General features: G+C 42.8%; 2 protein-coding genes and 1 non-coding gene across 5 annotated transcripts in view; all 3 read right to left on the bottom strand.

The window, feature by feature from the left end:
• The window catches only part of PCSK5 (proprotein convertase subtilisin/kexin type 5), a 413713-nt gene that overhangs the window by 4588 nt on the left and 381834 nt on the right, over positions 1 to 27291 (bottom strand). For 2 of the 3 annotated variants that reach the window (XM_032477865.1, XM_014562872.2), the window contains 6 exons: positions 23507 to 23724; positions 22212 to 22448; positions 20787 to 21017; positions 16580 to 16757; positions 12298 to 12515; positions 1124 to 1224 (listed from right to left, as the gene is read on the bottom strand). In XM_032477865.1, the coding sequence (XP_032333756.1) occupies positions 1124 to 1224; positions 12298 to 12515; positions 16580 to 16757; positions 20787 to 21017; positions 22212 to 22448; positions 23507 to 23724 (1183 nt within the window). Of the gene's footprint in view, positions 1 to 1123; positions 1225 to 12297; positions 12516 to 15922; positions 15951 to 16579; positions 16758 to 20786; positions 21018 to 22211; positions 22449 to 23506; positions 23725 to 27291 lie in introns of those variants that run through there. The other variant, XM_032477866.1, reaches the window with a different exon arrangement.
• On the bottom strand, positions 5559 to 6951 carry LOC116663160 (A-kinase anchor protein 17A-like). Its single transcript, XM_032477869.1, has one exon. The coding sequence runs from the start codon at positions 6919 to 6921 to the stop codon at positions 6604 to 6606; it is 318 nt and encodes a 105-aa protein (XP_032333760.1). The 5' UTR covers positions 6922 to 6951; the 3' UTR covers positions 5559 to 6603.
• On the bottom strand, positions 20151 to 20280 carry LOC116663397. Its single transcript, XR_004319648.1, has one exon. It is a non-coding gene; the product is annotated as a small nucleolar RNA SNORA3/SNORA45 family (small nucleolar RNA).

Raw genomic sequence — 27291 nt, 5'->3', positions numbered from 1 at the left:
ATGTAACCAGCACACAAGTGAAACGTCAAATCCCACCTTTGGTCAAGTTTGTGTTGGGGTTTTCTTTGACCCAACACTCTTCACTCATTGACATGACATGCTTTGTCTCTGTGGTTATTAGGTTCTTGTGTCCCTGCCCCCAGAAAAACATAACCTGTGACTGTTTAGTTAAAGTAGCGACATTTCAATGGAAAAATCATTGAGACAAAGTGGCTTCCCTCCCAACAAGCTGCTGCAGTGTCACTGGTGCTGGGGATGGAGATGAGGGAAGATACCTTCCTATTTCACTTCTGCCCTTTGGAAGGCTAGTATCATAGAAAAAGAAGGAATGGAAATTGCCACTGTTGAGCGCCTTGGCAAGTTTCAGATGCTGCTAAGGTGCTTTCTCAGCTGTGATCTCATCAAATCCTGGATCAGGAGTCAGAACCCCTGGGTTCAATCCCAACTTCATTTACTACTCACGTGATCTTTATCAAATTACCGTTATTTAATGGCTCAGATCTTCAGTGTCTCCAAAGTGTAATGAGAGCTCTTGTCAGAATTTAAAGAGAGTGACATGTGAATACGCTGGGTCATGTGAGTTTTACCATGGAGAGATTTACTTAATTTCTAAAATTCAGGAACACAATCAAGAAGTTAGTAGACTCAGAAAATCCATGGTTTCTAGGCCAGCAAATGAAATATATCTCTTTTAATACATTGCAAAGGGGTGGAGGAGAGGATGGACCTATTATATTGGTTATGTAGTTCTGACATTACTCAGGCATTTCAGGTTAGACAGCAGAGGGGTAGGAGAGAAGATATTTCTTATTTCTGACATACTATTCCTATGTATACCTGAAACTTCTCAGGTCATGAGCAATGTATGTAGGTCCTCATTAAATAACTTTCCAAATATTTATCTCAGGTTGTCTCAGTTCCTTTAATTGAAATGAAGGCTACAGGTGGGTAGCCCATTATTCCACAATGCAATGGTAGAAGATGTAAAAATATTAAACCTGCACTATAGTGAATGTAGGAACTTTAGGACTTTTTTTGGACTTTGCCCAAAATGACATGCAGAAACTAGCTCATGTCCTTCTGTAGAAATGGCGGAAGGCACACCACGCCCAGCTCTCAGTACCTCTCCCACTCTGTACTCCCCGACAAGACAGTCCGAGGTGCAGATTCCTCCCACCAGGTGGTAACTCCACACACAGGATAAGCAATTCAATGCTCCTTGTCCTGAAAGGAAAAAAAAAATTCCATATCATGAGACTGACCTTGGATTTCAACCTCTGTCTTCGATCCAGAACACTTAGGAGCAAGGAACATGTCAATTAAATTGAAGTAGAAGGGTAAATTGATTGAGGATATGGCGGGGGCAAGTCTTTGAGATACTAAGACCTAGAAATTATCCAATTAGTCTAATCAATGTAGACTCTTATCTTGGAAATTAAGGGTTTGGAGATCTTTTATTACAGCAAGAAGAAAGATTTTCAGAGAATGAGAAATCATGTAGAAAGTTTAGAAAACCTTTATTTATCATCTGCTTGTTATTTAACTAGTATAGAGGATGAGGATGATACCAGCCAATTTGCAGGGTTCCAAAACTCGATGAGTAATTCATGAATGGGCCGTTCCTAACTGATAAACAATACTAGACTTGGAATTTAAAATGCTAGGGCTGAAAGAATTTAGTAGATCATTTGTCCAGTGGTTCTTAATTTGGGGGATTGTTGTAATAGATTCCTTTGAAATTCTCTTGAAAGCTGCAAACTCTCTTCTCAGAAATGTGACACTGTATTTATTAATTTTTTTAATAAATGAAGACTAATGCCCAGACATGTGAAGTCACTCATTCAAGGTTATATAGGTAATGGTTGAGTCAAGAGTCAAATTCAGGTTTGTTGACTGACAGTACAGTGTGCTTTGATCATACCATCTGCCTTTATACATGAACCAAGTAGAGATCTGACCAGACAGACTGTTGCCTGTGGAGGTAATACCCTTCTCTCTTAATTCAGAGACCCCAGGAATGACTGACTCACATTTCTTTCTGTGCAGATATCAAGGGATAACTTCTGGAAAGAGCTTGGGGACTGGATACCTGAGCTCTAGTTCATTGCATTAGGAAGACAGGCCTTGGTGTTCTTGCTGAGAATTTCAAACAGGAGCAGGGCAGTAGACGGAGTGTGGAATGTGCCTGGTATTGTGAGTTGAAACTTTATATAATTTGGCCTTTCCATCAGAAGACTGTCGTAAAGAGTGGTTAGTTGAACTTGAACTAGAATCATTCTTACATTCACTAGGGATTTAAATCCACTTTTCATTTATGATCTGTGAGCTCAATCACGTATGACGCTTCTACGAAAAATGAATTCTGAGTTCTGAACAACAGCTCAGATAATAAACCTTTATTACCCTACTTCTCTTTAGTTTGGGGGCTGCCTATGGTGATATAAGTTCAAAGCCATTCTGTTTTTATCTTACCTCTAGCTTCATACAGAATCTCCCACATATTCGGGAACACAGTTACGATCTCTGGTGAAAGAGTCAATCTTTCCTTCCTTCCTTCCCTCCCTACAGGTTTCTAAAATAGAGTTTAAATGTCTTAGTCTAATTTTAAAATGCAAAAGTGTGGTGTATTTTTTTCCCTTATGAAGAGAAATTAAAGGTAGGAAAAATTAAAGGAGGGGAAAGGCAGTAAAAAGGTTAGGCCATGAAATTTGTTTCTTAAGTTTGGTTATATTTTCCAGAAGGCCAGCAGCAATTTGGCCTAGCTCCTGGGCAATCCCCAAAGGCACTATCTGTCACCTCTGACAAATCAGGGCTCCATTTATGTCACCTACACTGATTTATTGCAAAATCTGTATACGTAGGGTACTCTGTATCTTTTGCAAAAGTAGTTTGTTAATTTCCAGAATGTTTTCTGACTTTTTTTCAAGTTTAACACCTTACACTTACCATTGTGTCTAAGGGTCTGCAGGAGCCTTGGGACCTATAAAGACAGCTTTGGCATTTCCTTAAAATCCAGAACAGCTCATCATCTGCTCTCCCTTGGACTGATCCCCATGGGATGAATTCAACCATGCAGGGCAACCCCTGGGATCTGTCCGCGGTGTCCTTCCACACCAGAAGAGAGAGGCAGCTTGAGAGAGTTAAGAAGCTTCAGTTACCCAGCCTGGATTTTTATTTAAAAGCATTTTGTAAGGAGGATAAATAAAAGGTTAAATGCGTGAAGGCAAGGAGAGAGCTAATTACAGAGGAATCAGCTGCATACAAAGATACATATTGGTCCTTGGTGTGCTGCTCTCCCCAACCATCTTGGTTCTTTTAAGTATCTTTTTTTAACACCCTAATATTATTGGGTAGTCAAATGTGAATGAAATACAATCTAGTTGATAAATTACTTATTTAATTTGCTAAAATTTCCCTGTATCACTCATGCATCCTCATTTCTTAGTATGACAGCTAATATTTTAATAGGGAAGGAACTCATCCTTTATTTTTTCATCCAGTTTATAACTCAAGAGAAAACCTATCCTGAAATTTTGTAATCTATATACTGCAAAATCAGAAAGCAGCACAGATTCGCTAACTAGCAAAGGATGTGTGTGGTAAATGAAGAAAGGATGGAAGGAAGGAACATATAAGATGGAAAGCATCTACCAGGGACATTTAGGATTCAAGTCCAATATAGGAGGGAGAGGCACAAATACTTAGGATGGCTTTAAGATTCACCCAGATATGCCTAATCATTCCTGGAATACAATCTTAGGGAGACTGTGCTGATGAACGTTATTTTTTTTTAAGACTATTTTTTTTTTTAGAGCAGTTTTAGGTTTACAACAAAATTGAGAGAGGTACAGAGATTTCTCATCTACCTTCTGGCTTCATACAGGCATAACCTCCCCATTATTGACATCACTCACCAGAATGGTACTTTTTTTTTTTAAATCAAAGATGAACCTACATTGACATATCATGATCACCAGAAGTCTATCATTTAGGTGAGAGTTCAGTCTCGGTGTTGTACATTCTATGAGTTCGGACAAATGCATAATGACATGTATCCATCATTATAGTATCATACAGAATATTTTCACTGCTCTAAAAATCCTCTGTGCTCTGCCTATTCATCTCTCCCTACCTCCAGCCCCTGGCAACCACAGACCTTTTTATTGTCTCCAGTTTTACCATTTCCAGAATATTGTATAGTTGGAATCATATCGTATGTAGACGTTTCAGAGTGTCCTCCTTTACCTAGTAATATGCATTTAAGGTTCTTCCATATCTTCTTATGGCTTGATAGCTCACATGTCTTTAACAATGAAGAGTATTCCCTTGTCTGAATGTATTGATGAATTTTTGAGACCGAAAACGCTCAAAACCATCATTCTTAATCCACCCAGGAAATCCCAAACCCAATTACAGAAATTTACAGTTTTTCAAACTGTGCTAACATCACTAAAAGTTTCTCCAGTCCCCACAAAAATCTTAAAAAGCTGATATTGTCCTGTTTTGACTGACTGACTTAGGAGACATTAATTTATGCTTGCCTGATCTTGGTTAGAAACTAAGGGCTCCTCTTTCCCCGACTAGTGCTGCACTGCATGGCGGGGTTTGGACTTGTATTTTCATATTTAGGAAATGAGTATTTTATCTGGCAATCCTAGTTGGAACAAAGGCCCTCCACATCTAGTAACAGTGCCATCAGAGATAACTTCAGTTTTTCAAAAGACCTAATAGAAGGCCTGTATTTACCACCATATGGCCAATGACAATGCAAACTTTCCACTACTCTCCCACCCAACCCCAAATTCAATGTCTTCTCTCATTTGTTATCTTATTCTGATTAGATAGTTGAGCAGCAACTATATGTGCCTCTGAAATGAAAAAGACAAAAGATAACACAAATTAATGACAAGTTAAACACAGTTTGTTTAGAGGGTAATTCTTTCAAAGATTAGGGTCAGTTGCAGGGAGGCAAAGAATGGGAACCACTGTACACTAGTGTTTTCATGGAGTTGCATCAAGGGCTGCCTGGAAGTGCTTGGAGGGGACAAATGGGGCCATCAGATGGCTCTTTAAGATCCCGGGTCTGCTCCCACCTGAGTGGCTCTGCCCTGATCAATTTACACAATAGGATTCAGCCTAAGGTTTCATCTGAAGAAGATAGCCTACTGCTAAAATACCGTCTGAAACCATTGTTCTAAATTAGAAATGTGCTGTTACAAACAGTAGCCATTAGCCACTGGTGACTACTGAGCGCTTGTAATGTAGCTAGTCCAAATTGAGTTGTCATGTAAATGTAAAATTAACATCGGATTTTGAGACTCAGTACAAAAAAAAGTATAATAAATATCTCAATAATTTTATATTGATTATATATAGATAATATTTTGCCTATATTATTTAAATATGATTAAAATTAATTTTACTTATTTATTTAAAAAATATGACTATTAATTTAAAATTGTACATATGGCTTGGGTTATATTTCTATTGAACAGTGCTGATACACCGTACTGTGAGATACATAAAAGAAATTCCAGGACTGGTATGAAAAACACATGCCCACTCCCAGGGTAGTTGATTGTCCACTAGTCTAAGCACTTTCCAGCGAAGAGTAATTTAACGTTTATTTAATGTTCAGAGAATCACCCTGAAACAATAAAACATTGTTATTGAGCACTCTCTCCAAGTTTTTCCCCGCCGTAGTATTAAGACAATTCTTTGGATTATGGGTGTAACCTGCCAGGGAAGGGGGAGGCCGTGGTGCGGGCGGGGTGTTTCAGAGAAACGCACAGGTGGCATCTCAGGGCCGGAAGAGGCGGCTCCGCTGCTGGGGGTCAAGACAGTCCCTGCCCCGCGCAGCTGTCCATTGGCTCCGCTCAGGAGCCCGGCAGTTAGCCAGATGGCCTGCAGGTTCCTCTAAGCCCGCAGCAATTTCCAATCTTCCTGTTTTCTTTCTTTCTTTTTTTTTCTTGTAGCTTTTCCCACTCGTTTGCTTGCCGCTTCTCTTCTCGAGCCTTTTCTGATTCTGATAGAATTCATCGTCCTTCTGTTTTTGTTCACTTTTGTGGAAGCGTGTCTCTCTTTCCTCTCTCCAAATCTTCTAGCTCTTTCTGTTTTCTTTCCTCTGCTCTCTGCCTCACCTCAGCCTCTTTCTCTTGGCTCTTTTGTTCTCTCTGCTGTTCCAGCTCCAGAAGTTTCTTCCACTGGAAGTGCTCTTTCTTAATTGAGGCGCTCAGGTGTTTGGTGTAATCAAGAGACACGTTGCTGTCTCAGCCTGGCCTTGCAGTCCCCGCCTCTGCACGTGCGCTCCATCCAGCGCAAGGCGCGCGCGCATGCTTCCACGGCTCGGATGAAGCTCCCGCGGACCTGGGAGCGCACCGCGAAGGTCAAGTTTCCCCAGAAACTGAAGATGGGAGGTTTCCGGTCTGTCATCTCCTCCCGGTCAGGGTCCAGCAGGGGGATGTCTGCCCAAACTTCTCAGACACCTTGAGCAGAACCTTCCCGCTGAGCTTCTCCGAGCCCAACTCCTTCGAGGTGAACCATCAGCAGGGCCGCCCCCGCCCCCAGGTGGAGTGTGTCCTGCCTTTCGCAGCGGAGTTTCGTTCACATCCTTCCGCCACAGGAAAAGGAGTCCCCGGCGTGGCAGGCAGGGAAATCGATTTTAAATTCGGCGGCGCACACCTTGAGGATGTCGCTGAGCTGGGAAGTCTTGCCCTGGAGGCAGGCGGGGAAAGCCTTGACCACTGTTGTCCTCCACCTCGCCTCCACAGCGGAGGAGTCCATGATGCTCTTGGCAATCTGGCGGATGGAGAACTGGTGAGTATGCGCCATGCCCTTCGGCCTTTTCGTTGCCTCCCAGTTGGAGATGGACTTCTGGGGCTGCTTCAGCTGCGGGAGGGCCTCGCTAATGGTTACCTTCATGGTGGGTTTGAGGTAGAGGCCTTACAGAGGGCAGAGCCTCACCGCCTGGGGATTGGTTGTGGACTGTGGTAGCTGCTACCGTAGCTGGGGCGTTGGGCAGGCGCGGGGCTCAGCCTGTGTCCCAGGCCGCCAGCGCCCTGGCCTGGGCTCGCCGCCATCACCCGGAGGCGTCCTTAAGCAACCCGCTGCCGCTGCCCCCATGCTCCTGTGACCTCCTGTGACGCTGCTAAGTGCTAGAGAAACAAAGGTGAGCCAGACACATTAATTTGTACCTTTGAGAATCTCAGTCTAGGCAGAATGACGAAAAAGTAAGTAAGCAATTACAAAATATGCTCTTTGGGCTGCGGGGACCTCAGCAGGCCTGTTCACAGTTGTATTTGACCTTGTGCCAGAGTGCTGGATAAGTATTTGTTGAATAAGTAGATGAATGATTATAGAGTACTTGGGGGAACACAGAATAGAGGGGTTACCGGAGGATTTCTAGAAGAAATGCTGACTATGAATCAGAAAGAGGTTACCAGATAAAACAAGCTGGAGAAAGTATCCCAAAGGAGAAGGGATAAGATTGGCTCTGGTTTATAGTAACTAATTATGCCGAGATTAGAGGATGGTGGAGGAGGTTGTGAGAGTCAAATATGGGAAGAGTCTCACAATGAAGAGACTTATATGTGAAGCTGCCAAGTTAAGATTCTATCCTAAAATCAGTGGAGTGTCATTTTTTAAGCAGAGAAGCATCATGATATTTGTCATGTGGAAAGATCAATTTGCGAGTATAATGGAGGACTGGTTGTTTATAGAGCGGCTAATAGAGGCAAGAGGACCGACTAGAGAATTGGTGAATAATTCACCTAAGGGAAGATAAGAATCTGAATTTGGGCAGTGATAATAGAAAGGCAAGAGAAGGGAGATAGAATTATGGAATATCTAAGGGGTAGACTTGATGGAACTTGAGTACAAATTGAATGTGGGATTTGGGAGAGGAGGAGCAGAGGATAAAGACCAGGTTACCGTCTTAGACAATGGGTAGGTAGTGGAGCCTTCATCAAGATATATAGCATAGGAAAAAGTGGTCTGGGGATGGGGCAAGGGGTCTCCAAAATAATGCATTTACATTTCAAATTCAAGATGTCTATTGGGCATCCAGTTAGAGATATTAACAGGCAGTTGGATGTATGGAACTGGAATTCAAGAAAACCATTTGGAGAGAGAAGTAGATTTAGGGGCATCAAAACATAGGTGGTGGGTGGGTCTAGCTCAGTGGTAGAGCACATGCTTACATGCATGAGGTCCTGGGTTCAATCCCTAGTACTTCCATTAAAATTTTTTTTTAAGAAGTTAAATGATTAAAAAAAAAAATAGGTGGTAATGGAAGCCACCTTCAGTCTGGAGATGGTTGTATTCGTATGTACTTGGGAAGCATTTGGAGAGACTTTTTGTTTTTTATTTGTTTTACTTTTAATTTTTATGAAATGCACTTTATTTTTTATTTTTTTTATTGAAGTACAGTCAATTACAGTGTGTGAATCTCTGGTGTACAGCACAATGTCCCAGTCATGTATTTACATACATGCATTTATTTTCATATTTTTTTCCGTTAAAGATTATTATAAGATACTGGACATAGTTCCCTGTGCTATACAAAAGAAACTTTTTAAAAATCTATTTTTGTATATAGTGGCTAACATTTGTAAATCTCAAACTCCCAAATTTATCCCCTCCCACCCCCTTTCCCCAGTAACCATGAGATTTTTTGCTAAGTCTGCGAGTCTGTTTCTGTTTTGTAGGTGAGTTCATAGTGTCCTTGTTTTCTTTTTTTTTTTTTTTTTTTGAGATTCCACATATGAGTGATATATGATATTTTTCTTTCCCTTTCTGGCTTGCTTCATTTAGAATGTTGATCTCTAGGTCCATCCATGTTGCTGCAAATGGCATTATTTTATTCTTTTTTTATGGCAGAGTAGTATTCCAGTATATACCACAGCTTCTTTATCCAGTCATCTGTCGATGGACATTTAGGTTGTTTTCATGTATTGGCTATTGTGTATAGCGCTGCTGTGAACATTGGATGCATGTATCTTTTTGCATTAGAGTTCCCTCCAAATATATATCCAGAAGTGGGATTACTGGATCATATGGTAAATCTATTTTTAGTGTTTTGAGGAATTGGAGAGAAGTTATCTGAAAATATTATCAAAATAGTGCTCAGGAAGGTCAGCTTTGTGGCTCAGAGAGCAAAGGTGGCTGATGGTCTTCTCAGTGTGGGAAGGAGCTGATTTCTCTTCCTGTTATCCCTACTCCTTAATGTCTCTGTGTAGTCAGCCTACTGCTACAAGGTGAATCATTTTGGAAGGGAAAAGAAGCAAGATTAGAAGCAGGCTCTAACATGTTGGCCTTTGCTTCTCTCATCTCAAAGTCTTAGGTACCAAAAAATAAAAACAAACAACAACAACAGAAAACACTCTAAAATACACCCATCCCTTAGGCATTTGGATGAACAGAATGAGGCTGGGCTGTAATTTAGGAAATAAGGCTCTTCTAAGAATCTGATTATCCATTAGTAACACGTATACGTCAAGAAAATCATATGAGTTCAGGTTCTGACATAACCCCTTCATTCCAAACACACAGAAATGATAGAATAAATGTAAACAGAGAGAACCAAAAAAAGAGATAGCTGGGGTCAAAAATAAGATGAGTTATCTATGGACCAGAAAAGGAATATAAATACAAAATATGTAGTTAGATTCAAGCCACCCACCTGCTTTGCTCTGGGCCTGGATGTAGACAATGGTGGCTGTGAGTTTTAACTTGTCTACCATAATAGGACCTAAATGTGTTTTGTATAAGACCTGGCCCAAAATCCAGGTTTAGAGCTTAAGAAAAGAGTCAGGGTAGGACTCTTGCCGTCAGACATCTCCTCTTGACCAGGAACTTCCCTGGGCTGCCAGCTGGATTGCTGATGGGATCTCCGTTGTCAGCAGTATCACCTCCAGGAACCCTGGAACATTCTATTTCTACACTGAGTTTACTGAGTTTCAGGGTGGGAGATGGGTTGAGTTAGCCAAAAAAAACTACTAGACTATGAAGACTAAGGATAAAGGGATAGAGAAAGGGAGTGAAAATCAAAAACAAAGTCTCTCATTCAAAATAAGCTCGAGACCAGAATTCCAAAGCATATAGACAAAATGAATGCTAAGGAAGAAGACAAACACAATCAAGAATTAACATGAATTTACTTCAGATAACATTATTTCATAGAAAAGTTTGACAGAGTTTTTAAACTCAGCATGTTTGAGATGCTCAAAAAGTAAATGAAGACAAAACAGCCTCTCAAAAAATAGATTAGGAAACACAAACAGGAAGATATGAAGCAAAAATAGATGGATATGAAAAAGAAACAATTAGAAATCTTAAAAATAAGTCATTTAAATTAAGAAACTGAAATAGGTGAGCTGAACTTCATACTAAACACAGAGAACAAATTAGAGAAACAGAATACAGTGCTGAAGACTTAACAGTATAAACCATAGAGAGTCAGAGAGAGAAAAATATAAAAGAGCAGGTAGGAGACAAATGAAAATCAAGATCATAGATCAAGAAGCTCTGAACTACATTGAATAAGGAATTCCATAAAAGGAGATTGAGGGTGGGTGAAGAAGCAACATTTGAAGATTTATTAGTTGCATTTTCTGATTTGCAAAAAGACATTAGAATTTCTTTTCTATTCATTCATTCATTTATTTGATAGACAATGAGAACTTACTATGTGTTACATTCTAGAGTTAGAACAAAGGCTACAAAATGAATATGGTACAATCCTTGCCTTGAGGGTCTCACAGTTATCAGGGGAGATGGACATGTTTAATTAAAATGTGATATAAAGAGACTGATAAAACAGTATATTATAGAATAAAGAAGAAGGAAGAGCATTTCTGGTAGGACTAAGAAAAGCTTCACAGAGAAGATGACACTCAAACTAGGCCTTTAAGTTGAGAGTTCCATAGAGTGTAATTCTCCAGGAAGAGGAAATGCATGGACAGTAGACATGCAGGCATGAAAGAACATGACCTATTTGGTGGCTGCTGGTGGTTCTGGGTCGTTCTAGGTTCTGGAGGACATGGAAGGAGAGCTGAGACCATAAGCTAAAAGGACTGACTTAGGAAAGAATTTAATCCCTTTTTAAAAATAGAAAGTATTTATTGAAAGTTTATCAAGGACAAAAAGTGAAAGCATGAATTGAAGAGCTGTATCATAAACGTGATGACTCAGGATCATAAAGATGAATGATGCAATGCCACTTAATTTCCGAGGGATTTTTAAAAATAGAGGTACAGAGGATTGAACCCAGAACCTTGTGCATGCTAAGTATGTGCTCTACCACTGAGCTATTTCCCTCCCTCCTCTAAGGGTTTTTTTTTTTTTTAAATGAAATGTGACTGATGATAAAATTTATATAGAGAGGACTAGAAATAGTCAACACAGTTTTGAAAGGATAACAGGAATGTACCTTACTAGCTAGCAATATTAATCTAATATGTTTTAAGAAGAAAAACATTGTTGAAGGTATTTCTTAAATGTTGAGAAGAATTCACCATGATTACCATTCTAAGTTAAGCTACGGAAAACAGTGAGCAAATTCGAATTTTAGAAATCTTCCTCTGGCATTACTATATAGAATGATCTGGGGGTGGGGTAGCAAGACCTGAGTTTGGGTGACATCAGAAGGTCAGCTTAAGAGATGCTGAGAGTGAAGAAGGAGGATAGTGAGAATGGAGAAGGAGAGCTGAGCTGAGAAACGTTGAGGAGAGAGAATCAACAGACCTTGAAGTTTACCTTTGTTGGAGGGTAGTTGCATCGGACAGGAGGCAAGGGGAAGATAACTTCAAGGTATCAACCCAGGCAATTGGTTGGACAGTGGGTCCATTAACAGAAAGAGTGAATATCAGAGGAAACCCAGTGTGTTTACTCTGAGAGATGTTGATTTTAAGAATCTCTGGGACAAATAGGTCTTTGGAAAATAAGAATGAAGCTTGGGGCAGTTTTAGGTCGACATTTTAAGTAGTTGAGATAATGAATATAAATTTTGCTTGGTGGATTCCAAGTTCAGCAGGTAGAGAAGGAAGACAGAATAGATGGAAAACACTTGCTGTCGGGGACAATGCCTGTATCTGGGCCCTGAAAGATGGGAGGATCCACAGAGGCAGCAGTGCAGTGCAGGAACAGCCCAGGTTAGATAGCAGATGCGGAAGCTGAGAGAGAACGGGGTGCTGATGCTGGAGCAGAACCTCCAAAGGTGATGAAAAGGAGGGGGGCTAAGCAGGAAAGAAACTTTGCATTTTTCCAGTCACATGTGCAAAGTGATAGCTGGGCCCTCACCTTTGCATTTATCGCATGTCGGGTGGCATCTCTCACAGGTCTGTGTGCTTTGCTCCTCGTAATGATGCTCTGGGCAGGTGCGATGACACTGTCCCTTGGAGCGGAGCAGATAGAAGAAGGGATCGCAGGACAGGCAGTCTGTGGGCTGTGGGCCCCGGCACGCCTTGCAGCTCCTGCTACACCTCTCACACCGCCCTGTGGAGTTTTCTGCGTAATATCTGGACCAAAGAGGGAAGCAAAGTTTCAGTACCCAGCTTTGCTCTGAAGTTGGGTGTGGTGGAAAAAGTCATGGTTAGTCAGATAAGGTTCATTTATAAGCTGGGTGCTTTTAGACTCTTTACTTGCTAGACTCATTACTGAAGATATTAATAAATCTAACAAGCCTCAGTTTTCTCATCTGTAAATTGGGCATTACAGTCCATTCCCTGCTTTTTGTAGAGATTAAGTTAGGTGACATGCACAAAAGGACCTAGCACGGATCACATGTAGTAGTGCCACAATGATTGCTCACTGTCCTTGCCTTTCATATACCCATGTCCTCTTCTACTTGAAAATTCAGATGTTAAATCATATTGAATGGAATCAGGGAATGGAAGGTATTTTAAATGTACCTCAGAGTGGTTCTTCTCATTTTTCAATTAAAAAAAATCTTGAAATAGAGGATGACATGAGTGATGTTGACCTTTATATAATAATATATGACCTTTTGAAAAGACTTTGAGGCTAAATATAATAATAGTTATTACCATTTATTACGTTTCTACTGCATGCCTGGTAGGACACTAGGGACTTGAGAAACATTATTTCACCTCATTGAACCTAAAAATGAAACAGTAGGGTATGGCAGTTAGGAGCTTGCCCTTTGGAACAAAAGTGCATGGAATCAAAGCCTAGCCATACCCCTTATAAGCTCTGTGACCTTGAACAAGTCATATAACATCTCTGTGTTTCAGGTCTGTAATACAGGGCTAATATTAGTAGCTAAAATTAAACAAGTTATATTACTGAAAACCTTGTTAGAATAGTGCCTGGCACATAATAAATACAGTTGACCCTTAAATAACTCGGGTCAGGGCATCGACCTTCTGCGTAGCTGACCCTTCGTATAATTTGATACTCAGTCCTTCATATTTGTGGTGCTGCATCCTCAGATTCAACCAGCTACAGATTGCATAGTACATACTTAGTGAAAAATATCTGCATATAAATGGACCTGTGTCTGAACTGCACAGGTGATGTGGTATTGCATTGTTCAAGACCACCATAATTAATGTATGTGAGTGATAATTGTGAGTTTTCTGATTAATCCTCACAGCAAACCTTATGATCTAGATATTATCCCTATTTTACATGCATAAAAACTGAGGCTCAGAGAATTTAGTCAACTTGCTTAAGGTCAAACAGCTCTTAAAGTGGGACAGTACAATTTGAACGTATCTGTTAAATGCCACTATAACAAGCCATACATTATTTGAAGGTAAGCATAACATTTTCAAATAAGATAGAGGAGAGAAAAGGAATCATTGCCAAAGATAAACTTCTAGGCATCACTGGACCCATCTTGAACTGTCTGGACATTGGCACGCTGAATTTATCCTAGACACCAGAAGGCTCACCCTTGGTTTCCCTGGTGCAAAACTCTTGGGCCCGTTAGGTTTATTAAGGTTGATTTCAGGTCCACTAACTTGCTGACAGCCAAAACCATAGCTCGGTAATGCTGAGCCTGCCCCTACCCGGCTGCCAGTCACTGATCTGAGTGAGTACCGGTACCTCAGTGGCCCCACTCACAGCACATCAAGCTTTGTTTCACCTTCTGCAGTGAAGGAGGAACCATGGCCACTGTGCGTCAGTTATTAAAACTCTTGCAGGGAGGATATAACTCAGTGGTAGGGTGCGTACTTAGCATGCATGAGATCCTGGGTTCAGTCCCTAGTACCTCCATTAAAAAAGAATGAATGAACTACCCCCAGCCCCCCCCCCAAACCAACAACAATAACAACAACAACAGAAACCTCTGAGGTGTTTGAGAGACCAGGTGATGAAAAGAGAGCATAAGAATATCCATCCTGAACTGAAGAGTTGATAAAGATCACCTGCAACTCAAAAGAGAAAGCCACAGGGAAAAGTGAGAATCTAATTTTCCACAGACAGGATTGAAGTCAGAAGATTGATTTTTTTGCATTGGCTCCATTATGTATTAGTAGCTATGTGACCTTGGGCAAGTCACTTAACCTCTCTGAGCCTCAGTTTCCTCATCTGTAAAATGGAGGGAATAATATCAATCTCATAGGATTATTGTGGAATCAAATCATAATATAAAGACACCTTATGAGTGGAATACTTTGTAAACTTTAAAGCAGCATGAACATTTTTTCCTAAAGTTGTTACTATAGATTGTTATTAAGATGAAAAGTATCAGTAGGAACCATGCAGAAGATAGCTTATCAATAGCCAAGTATGTTTTAAAAATTACTAAAAAGAGTGATGCCAAAGGAAGACAATGGCAAGTTGACTGTCCAATTGAATGACAGGTATGAGGCCACTGCTTAACCTTGATGGTGCCTTTGCCTGAGGTGATTAGGAAGTCACTGGAGCCTCAGAGCCTGGAATAGGATCTCGTGCATAAGTATAAACAATAACTGGGGCCTTAAAAACCTGCTCTGAGGTTAAACACCAAAATAATGATGCGCACGGGTCCGGGTGCAGAGGATTAGACACCAGCTTTTCCAAGGCAATGAGATTTAACGTATGAAGTTCATGCACGTGGGTCATTGGTTTTACACAAGGAACTATTGCGGTTAAGTATCTCCACTTCTACCTCATTAATACTGCATTTATTCCCAATTAAAGGGATTGATGGCAACCTGTCCCTCTCCTCCCAACGGGGAGCTTCACACGCCATGGAGCATTTGTTTTCTTAATCCCAGTCTGCAGTCTGTTTAGGGTTTTTTTTTTGGGTGTGTGTGTATGCATAAGAGTATTTAATGACTTAATTTGAGGAGGATGGAGATTCTTTATATGGCATCTGGATCTTTTTATTAGAATAAAGGTGAAGGGCTGAGCCACATAGCTCTCTCCTCTTTCTTGCCTGGAAGGGATCTTTCTTTATTGATCTACATGGCTGGTGTTCTTTGAGGGCTGCAGTGAGCTCTGGCTGAGTGTTGTAGTAACCTGTGTGAAAAATAAGATGTGTTTTTCTTCCAGGAGCTTATAATTTTCTGGGAAAGAGATACATAAGAAGAAGAAGAAGCTCTTACAAAGTCTTTGTATCACTCATCTTAGACTTACCAGGTGCTCTTTATTAAGCATGTGTTGAATGAATGAGGTAAATCAGAGCACAGGGCAGCGTATAGCACTAGAATGGGTGATACGAACAGTGACTGCTACAACGACTGAATATAATAACTGAAGATAAGAGATATCCTAGTTTGGGTAAAAGTACTTGGGGGAGAGTCCAAGCTTACAGCCCTTCAGTTTGGGTCTCAGTGCTTTAGATTACTTGTTGGGTGGGAAGAGTTAATAACGGGCCTGCCGTCAGTCTTTTTTCTCTTCTGGGGGTGCTTGGGGACAAAAAAAAAAGGATGACCCTGTGTCAAATCCTCTTCCAAATATGCTGGTATCCAGGCCTTCTGAAAATACACTAGCAGGTTTTCCTAGCAGAAAAACACACAATGGAGAGCTCTTATCTGTGAAATTCTTTTAGAAAGATATGTCTGTGTATCTAGATTGCTTATGGTAGCCAAACCTGTAATTTGTGGATTTTGAGGGGCATGGCATGTTGGAGGATTAGTAGGGTGTAAGGGGAGATATTTAACTGAAATTGTTTCCTTTATAAAATCAATGCTTCATGTACATTGCTTAGACCTCATGTATTAAATCTCATCAGAACATATCCTCGTGCAGAAGAGAAAGAACCTACATTCATAGTGTTGGACTTCTCTAGGGGAAGAACGCTTCGCCTCTGCCTTGTAATTGCTTGTGTCCTTTGCATTAGTGATGTTTGACATGTGGATCTGGCGTGACAGTCTGACTCTTTGTTTTCTCATTGGGTCACTCTGTCTCTCCTGTTTACTCTTCCATTACTGTGAGTTGGCTGAAATGCTATAGAGACCATGAGATTTGGGTTGGATTCTCATCTTTAGTTCTTGCTAGCTGTGAGACTTCAGTCTGGTTATATAAGTGTTCAGGACTTAGCTTCCTCATCTGTGAAATGGGTTTGCTAATAGTGGTGTCTGGAGTGGTTATGGGGTTAAATGAGGGGAGAGTGTGTTGAGCACCTCACCCTTCCCTGCACTGGGGCAAGCACTCCTTTCCCAGTTGAAACCAGCCCAGCCGGCAGGAGAGGCACTGCATGCTGTGTCCACCTTCACAGGTCCTGCAGGAGCTGTGGCAGGGGGCACACCGGTGGCTGTCCTCATCGGCGTAGTAGCTCTCGGGGCAGTCTTGCACGCAGGTCGTGTCTGCCAGGGGAGGAAAAGAGTCTGTCTTGGTACAAAGTATGACACATGTCTCCCAAACCTTGATTTGCTCCCATGGTGGGGCGGGGGTGCAGAAGGAATGAGACAGTGTTCCCGGGGGCTGATGGATCTCCTAGGAGCTAAGATGAATGTCCAAGAAATAGAATCAACCGTAAGTCCATTAGGGGTTGAAGAAAAACAGGTCAGAGTGGACTGGCTGTTTTGGGCAGGACAGAAACCATGGTCTGTCAACGTGAGCTAGAGGATGTACAAGGTTTCCCAGGGAGCACATTCGAGGCAGGGGCTAGGGTAGCAGGAGTCAAGGCTCCATTGAAGAAAATGGGGCAGAGGTATAGTTTAGAGGTAGAGTGTGTGCTTAGCATGCACCAGGTCCTGGGTTCAGTCTCCGGTACTGAAGGAGTACCCCCATTTAAAAAAAAAAAAGAAAATGGAAAATACAGGGCCACTGTGATGACAAGTCCCCACAATTTAAGATTTGGCCCTGTTTTGCTGTGCTGTCCACACAGTGTGGCTCTTGAAATTTAAATTAATTAAAATGAAATAAAATTAAAACTTTAGTTTCTCAGTTGTGTGAGCACAGATATAGAATATTCCATCAGGACAGAAATATGGCTATATGGATAGTGAGACACTATTTTGCCCATGTATTTAAAAAATTAGATCGTAACCATATATCCTCTGCTCTAAACAGCAGGGTGAGTGGGAGTCGAGTTGTACAGCCCCGCGCAACCCCAGGCCTTCTTCCACGCACCCCAGTGGAGTCACTGATTCCTGCCTTCTCAATTTCCTTAACAGCATTTAGGGGTGGAAGTTGGGGACGGGTTAATCATAAAGTTAAGACATGAGATTTGCTGGCTTCACAGTTTAACGTGCAGTCTCAGAGACAGCTTATTCCCCCGCTTCTGCTTAACCTCACAGAACAGAAGCCAGGCCCTCCTGCATTATTAATGTGAGCCACTGGTCAGCTCTGTGCTGGAAGCCAGTGTGTCCATAACTTCAGTCAGCATTAAGCGCGGATACTGGTGGGAAAACTAAATGGTATTAGAGGTGCTGTAAAAAATGCTGTGGACCCACCCAAACTCTGTGCTGGGAGACTGTCTGAGCTGCTCGAGGGCAGGGGCCATGTCATTCATCTCTGGTTTTCCAGACCCCAGCACAGTACCAGGTCCCCAGGTTCTGTTCAGTGGCTATTCTGTTAGAGATGGATGTTGACAACGGTTGATTGTCCAGCTGATGTAGCTGTTAACTAGGGGGAAGCCTGAATCTCCCAAAGATGAAACACCTCTCTATTAGGTTCCTATTGCTGTTGTAGCAAGTGACCATAAATGTAGTGGCTTAGAACAGTACAAACGTATTATTTTATAATTCTGGAGGTCAGAAGTCTAACATGAGTCTACAGGGCTGTGTTCCTTTTAGAGTCTCTGGGGGAGGATCTATTTCTTTGCCTTTTCTAGCTTCTAGAGGTCACCTGCCTGCCTTGGCTCATGGCTCCTCCTCTGATTTCAAAGCCAGAGCATCTTCTCTCTGTCCCTCGGTTCTGACATCACACCACCTTACACTACTAACTCTGGTTATCCTGCCTCCCTCTTATTAGGACCTGTGAGATAATCCCGGGTGATCCTCCCCAAATCAAGGCCATTACTTTATAATCTGCAATTTTTTTTTTTTTGCCATGTAAGGTGACATATTCATAGGGTCTGGGGATTAGGATGTGGACACTTCTAGGGAGATTATTATTCAGACTATCACAACCACCAGAGGAATTTATAACTAGGCTGACCCTGTGGGTTGGTGGTGAGGGGCAGGGTGGGAGAACATAAGAAGACCAGGTCCTTGCACATCCTGTATCCAGCCCTTGGGGGACCATGGCTCTGTGTCATACACCAGCCCTGAAGTCTTAGTTCTAGTCCAATTTGTATCCCTAGTTAAAGGGAAGACAACCTTGTAATGATAAGATGTCTTCCTATCTGTATGAAGGCATGTGAGGTGATCACTGGTAACACTGTAGGTTGGGGATAATTAGAAAAGAGGGTCCCGGGGGTTGGGGTGATAGAGGGGATCTGGAATGTTCTCCTGAAGCAGCCACTGTGGGGAAGAAGGTTCACCGAGATTTGTGCAAGAGGGGCTAAGATGGATGGAAAGGAAGACTGGTATCCTCAAGTGTTTTCTGTTGGGCGGCAGTCAGGAACGGAATTGGGTGTATCTGTCCCTGTCTTAGTGGGGAATTGGTGCCCTTGCTCATGGTACCTCAACTGGAAGTGGAAAAAATTGCCATGCATTCCTACTTTGAGTGTCTTCTCAGTTCTACTCTGCTGGGTTAGGGAGAGCATATGTGAGGACCTCTCCCGGTTAAGCCGATTTCTGGTGTCCCTGGAAACCTGAGGGCGTTGCTTCACATTAGTGGAACCTTCATATCTGATCTGTAGGAGCTGGACAACCTCAGATTGTGCCACACTTTGTTCAATATGATTCATCAATCACTGGATGCTAAATCACAGGGAAATGTTCGTGAGGAGCTGAATACCTGCATGTTCATAAAGTGTCTCTCCCCAGACTGGTTATTAATCACAAGGGAAAAGTAACTATGCAGTAGAGAAATTGGACAGCACCCTGAACAGAGCACCCAAATTAACATCACCTGTGAGAGGCAGGGGACCACCGTGTGCCTCTGGAGGGACATGACGTCACCTGTGAGGTATCCTGCCTGAGGGTGCATGATCTCCATCTAATCACGAGGAAGCTTCATGCAAACCCAATGGAGGGATACGCACTGTGTTCAAACGTCAATATCATAAAAGACAAAGTCTGTAGAAATGTTTCAGGATAAAGGAGGCTAAAGAGACGTGGAAACTAAATGCCATAACTGACCCCAGACAGGGCCCCGTTCCAAAGGGGAATTGACAAAATTATAATACACTGTTCGTTAAAGGATTGTATCAGTGTTAAATTCACTAGACTTGGCGACTGTACTGTGGTCACCTAAGAGAGCATCCCTATTCCTCGGAAGTACATAAGGCAGATCTTGATTTATAGTGCTTCATAGATACTGCATTTTTTTACAAATTGAAGGTCTTTGGGCACCTAGCATTGTCAGATGGTTAGCATTTTTACTTTTAGCAATAAAGTATTTTAAAGTTAAGATTGTTTTTTTAGAGATAGTGCTGTTGCACACTTTTTTTTTTTAGGAGGAAAAGTTATTTCATGGAACCAGAATAAACCACTGAGAAAGTCAAGAGGCAGTACCAAGACTAGAATTCAGGTCACTTAATTTCCACACACTCCTGTAACAGAGCTCTCCCTAAACAGGTGGTTAAAATACCATCCCCCTGATTTGTGGACATAAGTGAACCTATCAGTTGTGTAAGTCAGTCTGATGCACGTCACTAACCTGGTGACTGACTATGCCATGAGGGCCACAGCCCATGGATAAGGTTCGCAGTGACTCTTCGAGGACTCTCGCACACTAAGGCAATAGCTGATACCCAAGTGTGACTCCAGCCTCGATAATGCTGTTGCACACTTAATAGGCCACAGTAGAATGTAAACATAACTTTTATATGCACTGGGAAACCAAAAAACTCATGTGACTTGCTCTTGGTTTATTGTGATACTCACTTTCTTGTGATGGTCTGGAACCAAATATCACATGTCACATGCAATATCTCTGAGATACGCCCGTCCTAAAGTATTTGTGGGAGAGGGGCCATGATGTAGGTAACATATCCTTAGGTGGTTAAAAACAATACGTGGTGAATTATGTACACATATACATCGAGCATGAGAGAGTGAGAGCAAGCAGATGAAAAGGGAAACAGGGTAAGAGGTGCCTGTGCAGGGCTCTTCGTAGTATTGTCCTTCCCTCTTGCATCTCTTGTGTAGGTGTGAACAATTTCCAAAGACAAAGTGAAAAATTTTTTAAATGCCAGTATCTACTGAGCATCAGGTGTCATGCAAGGTAGCTTCCCAAATGGAGGGAGAGACCAAGCCCTCCTTAGAGGAAAAGGGACTCACTGAGAAGAAGGCTGTCCCGCAGGCAGGTGTGACACTGGTCCTCCGAGGGCCCCGTGCAGCGGAAGCACTTGGCGTGGCAGGACTTGCAGGCCAGGGCCTCCCCATCCCAATACTCAACGGCGGCACATTCGGTGTGAGGCACACAGCCCCCGTGGTTGTTCAGCCTGAGGCCTTCCCGGCAGGTGGTGCAGGTCCCTGGGGACGAGCAGGTCTGGCAGGACTTGTGGCAGTCTGTGGGCGGGGTGGGGACAGCAGACCGAGAGTCAGAGAGGGCCTGGCGCCCCTCTAAGAAATCGGTTCCCCTGGCAAGTGTGCCTGTGTTCCTCAGTTCTCCAGAGGTTTCTAGGGCTTTGTGCCATGGGAGTTGAGGCCCTCAGGTGGAGCCTTCTTGTTGCAAAATGGGGGGAAAAAAATGGCTGGTTCACTTTCTCTGAAATCCCCAGAGAGCCCCTTCCTGCAACAGCTGCTTCAGAAATATCAGTAAGACTCACTCTAATTACTCAAACTCAACAAGATAATAATAAGCAGTTGTACAGAAGCATGTCCCACTCCAGGCTGTGGGCTTCTCACCACCATCACCCCTACTCTGGTCCTCCTCTGACTCCCAGAATGCCTTGCACTTACCGCTAACCTAACAGTTGTCGAGATGTATCATTAAATACCTGTTGACAGAAAAGGCCTCTTTTGTATCATTTGTGAATGCAGTGCCTATGAGAGGGCCTGGCATGTAAGAGGCACACAGTAAATATTTGTTAGACAAGTAAAACGAGAACGGTTCACTCCTACCTTGGGAGTCTAGCTGTTGCTGTTCCCTCTGCCTGGAATTCTGTCTGCATGGTTTGTTCCCTCCCTTTTTCAGTGATCTCATCCAGGCCGCCTTCTCTCTAACTTCAGCCTCATCCCACCCAACTTCCTGTCCCCCTTTCCCGCCTTATTTTTCCTTTTGACTTAGCTTCTTTAGAGTCTGTCTTCCCCAATTGAATGTAAGTTCCATGAGGGCCGGATTCTGTCTGTGTGGTCCCCGCCGTTCCCCAGGCCTGGAAGAGCACACAGCACATAGTAGGTCCCCAGGAAGCACTCTCTGAGTGGATACATGTGTGGTATTAGTACTGTGTTATCATCTCATTGTCTTTTGTAAATCTTCACATGAGAATCCTTTTTGATCAGCCACTGTTGTCAGGAGGGTTAACATTATTCATTGCTAAGAAAAGTTCTATCATCAAAGCTAAGGAATAATTCAGTTAAAAATAAGTAATATATTAGAGCAGACTCAAAACATGCTTCCTTAAGCAGGAGGGGAAGAGGTGGGATGACAGCTCTGGGGCTGGAACTGGGCAAACCCCAGAACCTGCGTTGTCTTGGCAGAAACCCCTAATCCCAACGCCCTGGGATGTGATACTCGGCCGTGCACCTGGACATCTTTACCTTTGCAATCTTTAGTCTCTTTCTCATAGTAAGTTCCTTCTGGGCACTCATCCAAACACCGCCCGTCATAGAGAACCAAGGAGTCCTCGGCACAGAGGTCGCAGTCATCTGCTGAGGGCCCACTGCACTCCAGGCAGTCTTCATGGCAGGGAACACACTGGCGTGCATCCGCGTAGAAGTGGCTGGGACAGGACTGATGGCACGTATCCTTGTACAGGAAGGACTCAGGCATGCACTCTGGGGGAAGGGGAACCAGCAAGTTACCCCAAGGGGGACAGGGGAAAGGACTTGATTCCTTCTGCAGTGGGCTAGCCACTTTGGCTCATTTGACCCAGTGTACATTTACCCCACCTCCACCCTCCCAAGACATGTCTTCTGTGTCTCTCAAGCCCTGGCATGAGAGAGGAGACCACACATGGTGGCCCAAATAGACAGTGCAGGTTCCACATCCTGAAATGATCTGCCCCTTGGAGGTGAAAAAATTGTAGTGCTGGCAGATAAGTCATGGGAAAGATGCAGGAGGTGTTGTTCTGAAAACCCAGAGGGCATTGGCAGATTTTTAAATTTGTATTGAGCACCTCAGGCTCTGTTTACTACAGAAAGCAGTTTAGGAATTCATAGATTAGTTTTTCATCCACTGAGAGGGTTGACTAATGAAATATACATGGGTAATCAGCATGAAGACTTCGTTGTGCGTTTACTTTATTTGTGCCTATTCTCTTATTTTGGAGGGAATTCCAGAAAACACTTTGGTTACACCCAGAGAATCCTTTGGATTGGCCAGAGCCAGTGAAATGAGTCTGTCTTATTCTGGAGAGGAAATTAGATAGCCTTTCTTAGGAGGCAATTCCAGAGAAAAAATTCCTAACCAGAGTACTGTTCTCAAAGTCTTAGAGTTACTGGAGCTTTTCTTTTGTATCTTTTATCGCAGTTGAAATTCTCTGTGTTTTATTAAGATCAGTCTCTCCTCTGAGATTTTTTTGCTCAAAGAGGCAGAAACTTTGGGTTCTTGTCTGTATCTCTTGCACCTGGGATAGTGCTTGGCACACCCTCAGTGCCCAGTGTGGAAGAAATCATGTGGGAAAGGGGCTCTTGTCTGGCTTAATTTGAAGAGTCCACAATGGAAAGGCTGTATGTCACCCTCCGTTTCCACGGTGACACACATGGAGGTAAATTTCAGTAAAGGTACAGAGACTGGTTCCCAGTTCTCCTTGGACACCGCACCCTCAGATAGTCGGCCCCCAGCTGGGGAGGCTCGGCAAAGCCACGCTCCCCACTGTGATGCTCCCAGGTACCTTTGCATGTTTTCTCATGGATGCAGTCCTGACACATCTCTGGGCAGCGCTTGCACATCCCCTCCACAGCCACGTGCCTCTTGGGGCAGGTCTCCTGGCATGCCCCCTGGTCCAGAACAAGGCCCCCTTCACACGAGTGGCAGTAGGTGGCATTTCCCTCACATGTTCTGCAGGAGGAGCTGCAGCGTTGACAAGTGCCGTCTTCTGCATAGAAGCCCCTGGGGGGAGAAGAGAGAGCCCCTGGAGAAGCTTTCCAACTAGGGCAGTGATTCATACCTGGCAGCCAAGAGTTAGGACTGAGAGCGGAGGGGCCAAGGCTGTTGTTGACCGAAGTGTACCCATCAGATACCCTGAGAAAGTACGCTGAAAAGCCAGTCTGGAAAAATAAAATGAAACCATGGCTATTATCCTTGTGAGTTCGGTGTGTTTGAAAACAGCTTTTAATTTGTATATCATTTAGTCATCTTCTGATGTTCTATTTTATCTCCTAATTTTCATTTTTTTTCTTTTTTTGGTTAGAGCCATATGATAGACAAAAAGCTTTTTATCCAATTTAATATGTTTTTAAATTTAAAAACAATTTTAAATGTAACTGTTAAGAAGATTTTCTTAGAAGGCTCAAAAGTTTAATGACCTATAACATTTTTGTATATGGAAAGAAGGGAACTCCCTTGGAGTAATCATCTGAAACATGGGGACCACCTTTGCCCACTGGAGTGTGGACACCTCCCTTAGAGCCACCACAGCCACTGGCCTTTTGGTGAGGACCACTGAGAAAATTGTTGTGGGATCCCCTTTAACCACTTTTGTTCCTCATGCAGTAGAAGCTCTCCTGAATTCTCACAATATTCAGCATTTCTCAGTCAGCCGCCGCCTCACCTCCCATGAAGTCTTTCTGTTAACTGCTCCTCACCTAACTGTTTTATGTTGTAATAACCTTAACCTGGCTGCTCTTCTCCCCTCCATCACTGAGGCCGTACTTCACAACTGCTTAACGTGGATGGGCCACCTCGCGATTCCCAGTAATGATCTACAGGGAATTCCTTGGGTAACACTGACTTCTCATGGTGAAATGATGGTTCACTGATGGTCTTATTTAGAAAGGTGACAATGGCAAGTACTGTGCTAGGTATGTTGTTATACTTCCTTTTGGTGGTGTTGAGGCAGCCTCTTACCCTATGGCTCTGTCAGACCAGCAGGCTGAATTACATGCTCTTGCACTGGCTTGTATGTTAGCCAAGGACAAAACTGCCTGTATTTAGACTGATAGTAGAAGCTTTCAGAGCAGCTTATGGTTTTGGAATGTTGTGGAAGCATTGTAGCTTCCTTACTATCAGGGGAAATAAAATCTAATATGACTTCTGTGTTCAGGAATTAGTGAATACCAACATTCATCTGTCACCATAGCTCTTAAGAGTCCAGGACTTCTAAACTTGACTCGCTGGAAGCTAAAGGAAGCCACCTTGCTGATGCTTCTCCAAGGAATGCTTCCCTTAAAGGAACCAACAGCAACCAAATGATATTCTATGCTATCATTTTCTCAAATGATAATTTAGAAAAAATTGACCACAGAAGCCCAACATTTGGCCTCAGAAAAGGAGAAACAAGTTTAGAAATTGAACAACTGTTGGTTTGATTAAAAATATAAAGCTCTAGTTTGGACCACATAACAAGCCAGTCCTGCTGGGGACTCTCAAATTCCCTCCGCTCACCACTGTGCATGCATCAGACCTTCAGTCTATGACAGAATGAGAGCCTCCATGAATCAGTGTTGGTGAGGAAACTTTAACAAGGCCACACAAAATGTTTACCTCACGTGTCCAAAGTACAACCCAGGGAAGCCTGTTCATACTGATCACTGACAGTTTAAACTGCCTAATGGACCATTCAAGGTCTGGTAAAAAGAATTATATACAACTTCCTCTGTCTAGTGGGCGTAACTATGTTTTAGTTAAGGTCTGTGTATTTTCACACTGGGCTGAAACCTTCCCTTGCTGGTAGGCTGCTGCCTTTTCTGTGGCTAAAATCCCTGTGGAAAAGATTATCCCTACTTGGAACTGCTCTTGAACTTCATTGTGATTGAAGAACCTGTTTTTACTGGCCAGGTGCTTCATCCAGCCTGCACCGTTTGACCAGTTTTACAGCACTTGCACTGTGCCCATCACCCTCCACCCTCTGGTTTAGTTGAATGCACTAATGGCATTACTAAGACTCAGCTGGCAGAATTTGTAGAGGTGCTCCAAGTGCCTTGGCCAAAAGCAGTGACAGGGGTCCTTCTAAATCTCAGATCCACCCCTTTTGGAGTTCATGAACTCTCACCGTTTGAGATAGTCACAGGATAGATTACACTTGGCTCCTGCTTCTTTTGACCCTCAAGTGATAAAAGGAGAGATACTCCAATATTGCAAGGGCCTAATTGCTTCTATTGAAGATAAGCATGCTTTGGTAGAGCAGTATTTTCGTAGACTAGCCCTGGGAGGTGAAGCCCTTCATCATACCTGGCAGCCTGGAGAGTTCATCTGTTGGAAAGGATACCTTCAGAAGAACTTCCGTCAACCTCATTGGAAAGGCCCCTGCTGGGTACTGCTAACCAGCCGCTGTGCTGCCACACTCCAGGGCGCAGACCCTTGAATTCATGTGAAGAGCCTAAAGAAACCACCAACCCTCCCTGGAGCTATGCGTCATCTGACCTGAAAGTAAAGATTTCCCAGAATTGAAGCAGATGACATCTGATGAGATAGAGTTCCCGAATTATCTGAATGAGGCCTGTTGGAAGTTGTTGCTAAACCTTTTATGACATTTTCAGATAAACTCCAGTGTCTATGATCTATATAACATACAGACTTTAGATATAAAGTGCTGGAGAGTTCTCTCTCCTACCCCTCTTTGTTACTTGAATGTGACTTTAATAAGTTTCCAGTCTGTACCCATGCCCTCTGACAGGAGACACTACACCTTCACTACAGAAAAGGCCCTTCTTGACATTGAAGAACAAAAAGCTACTAAAACGAGAAAATCTGACTCTTGACAAACAATGCTTTCAGAGAAAGATCTTGATCAAAAGAGGAAAAGGTTAAAAAAAAAAAAGAAAGAAGTAAGCAGAAACCTCAATTAAATAGAGTTGGGAGACCAGAAGGGGAGCTCTCACACCCTGTGACAATAGCAAAACCCAATGGAAAGAAGAAAGACTCCTTTCTTTCCAGGCATGGACTCAGCCACTGAGAAGCACAGACTCTGTTTACCATAGCCCTCCCAACTTCCTTTTCCTCTCCGTAAAATTGTTCTTCCTTTACCGGGCAGGAGCTTGCTTGTGGCTTGCCATGTTTTCAGACCTCGAATTGCAATTCTCTGCTGATCCCAAATAAACTCATCATTGTTGGAGAAATATCTGGCAGTCTATCCATCAGGTCAACACAGGCAAACACATTTTATGCCTCTGCAACTTTTCTGCTAACATCTCGTTGGCTAAAGCAAATCAAATAACAAAGACCACGGTCAAGGATCAGGGAAGTCCATTCTGCTTCTTGTGGGAGTTGCTGCTGTTACAGGCAGAGGGCATAGATGCAAGGAAAGGTGGAGAATTGCAGCAAGTAATTCAGTGTACTGGAGTCCTCTTTGAACCCTAAAGCCAATGAGAAACCACTCTTACCCAGCATCTTTACTCGATGTTTTAATTAATTGATTAACTCATTCACACCCATTTAATCATTCTTTCAGTCATTATTTTCTTATATTTATTTAGTAAACAAAAATGTGCTGAATGTGTCAGGGGTGAATAGAAGTAA

Source organism: Camelus ferus, chromosome 4 (assembly GCF_009834535.1).
Source record: "Camelus ferus isolate YT-003-E chromosome 4, BCGSAC_Cfer_1.0, whole genome shotgun sequence".
Classification (NCBI taxonomy): Eukaryota; Metazoa; Chordata; class Mammalia; order Artiodactyla; family Camelidae; genus Camelus; species Camelus ferus.
This window is presented reverse-complemented; position numbering and strand designations above follow the sequence as displayed.

What these genes read in the sequence shown, in the direction of transcription:
- LOC116663160 (XM_032477869.1), bottom strand. Translation starts at nt 6,921, where the DNA reads ATGAAGGTAACCATTAGCGAGGCCCTCCCGCAGCTGAAGCAGCCCCAG.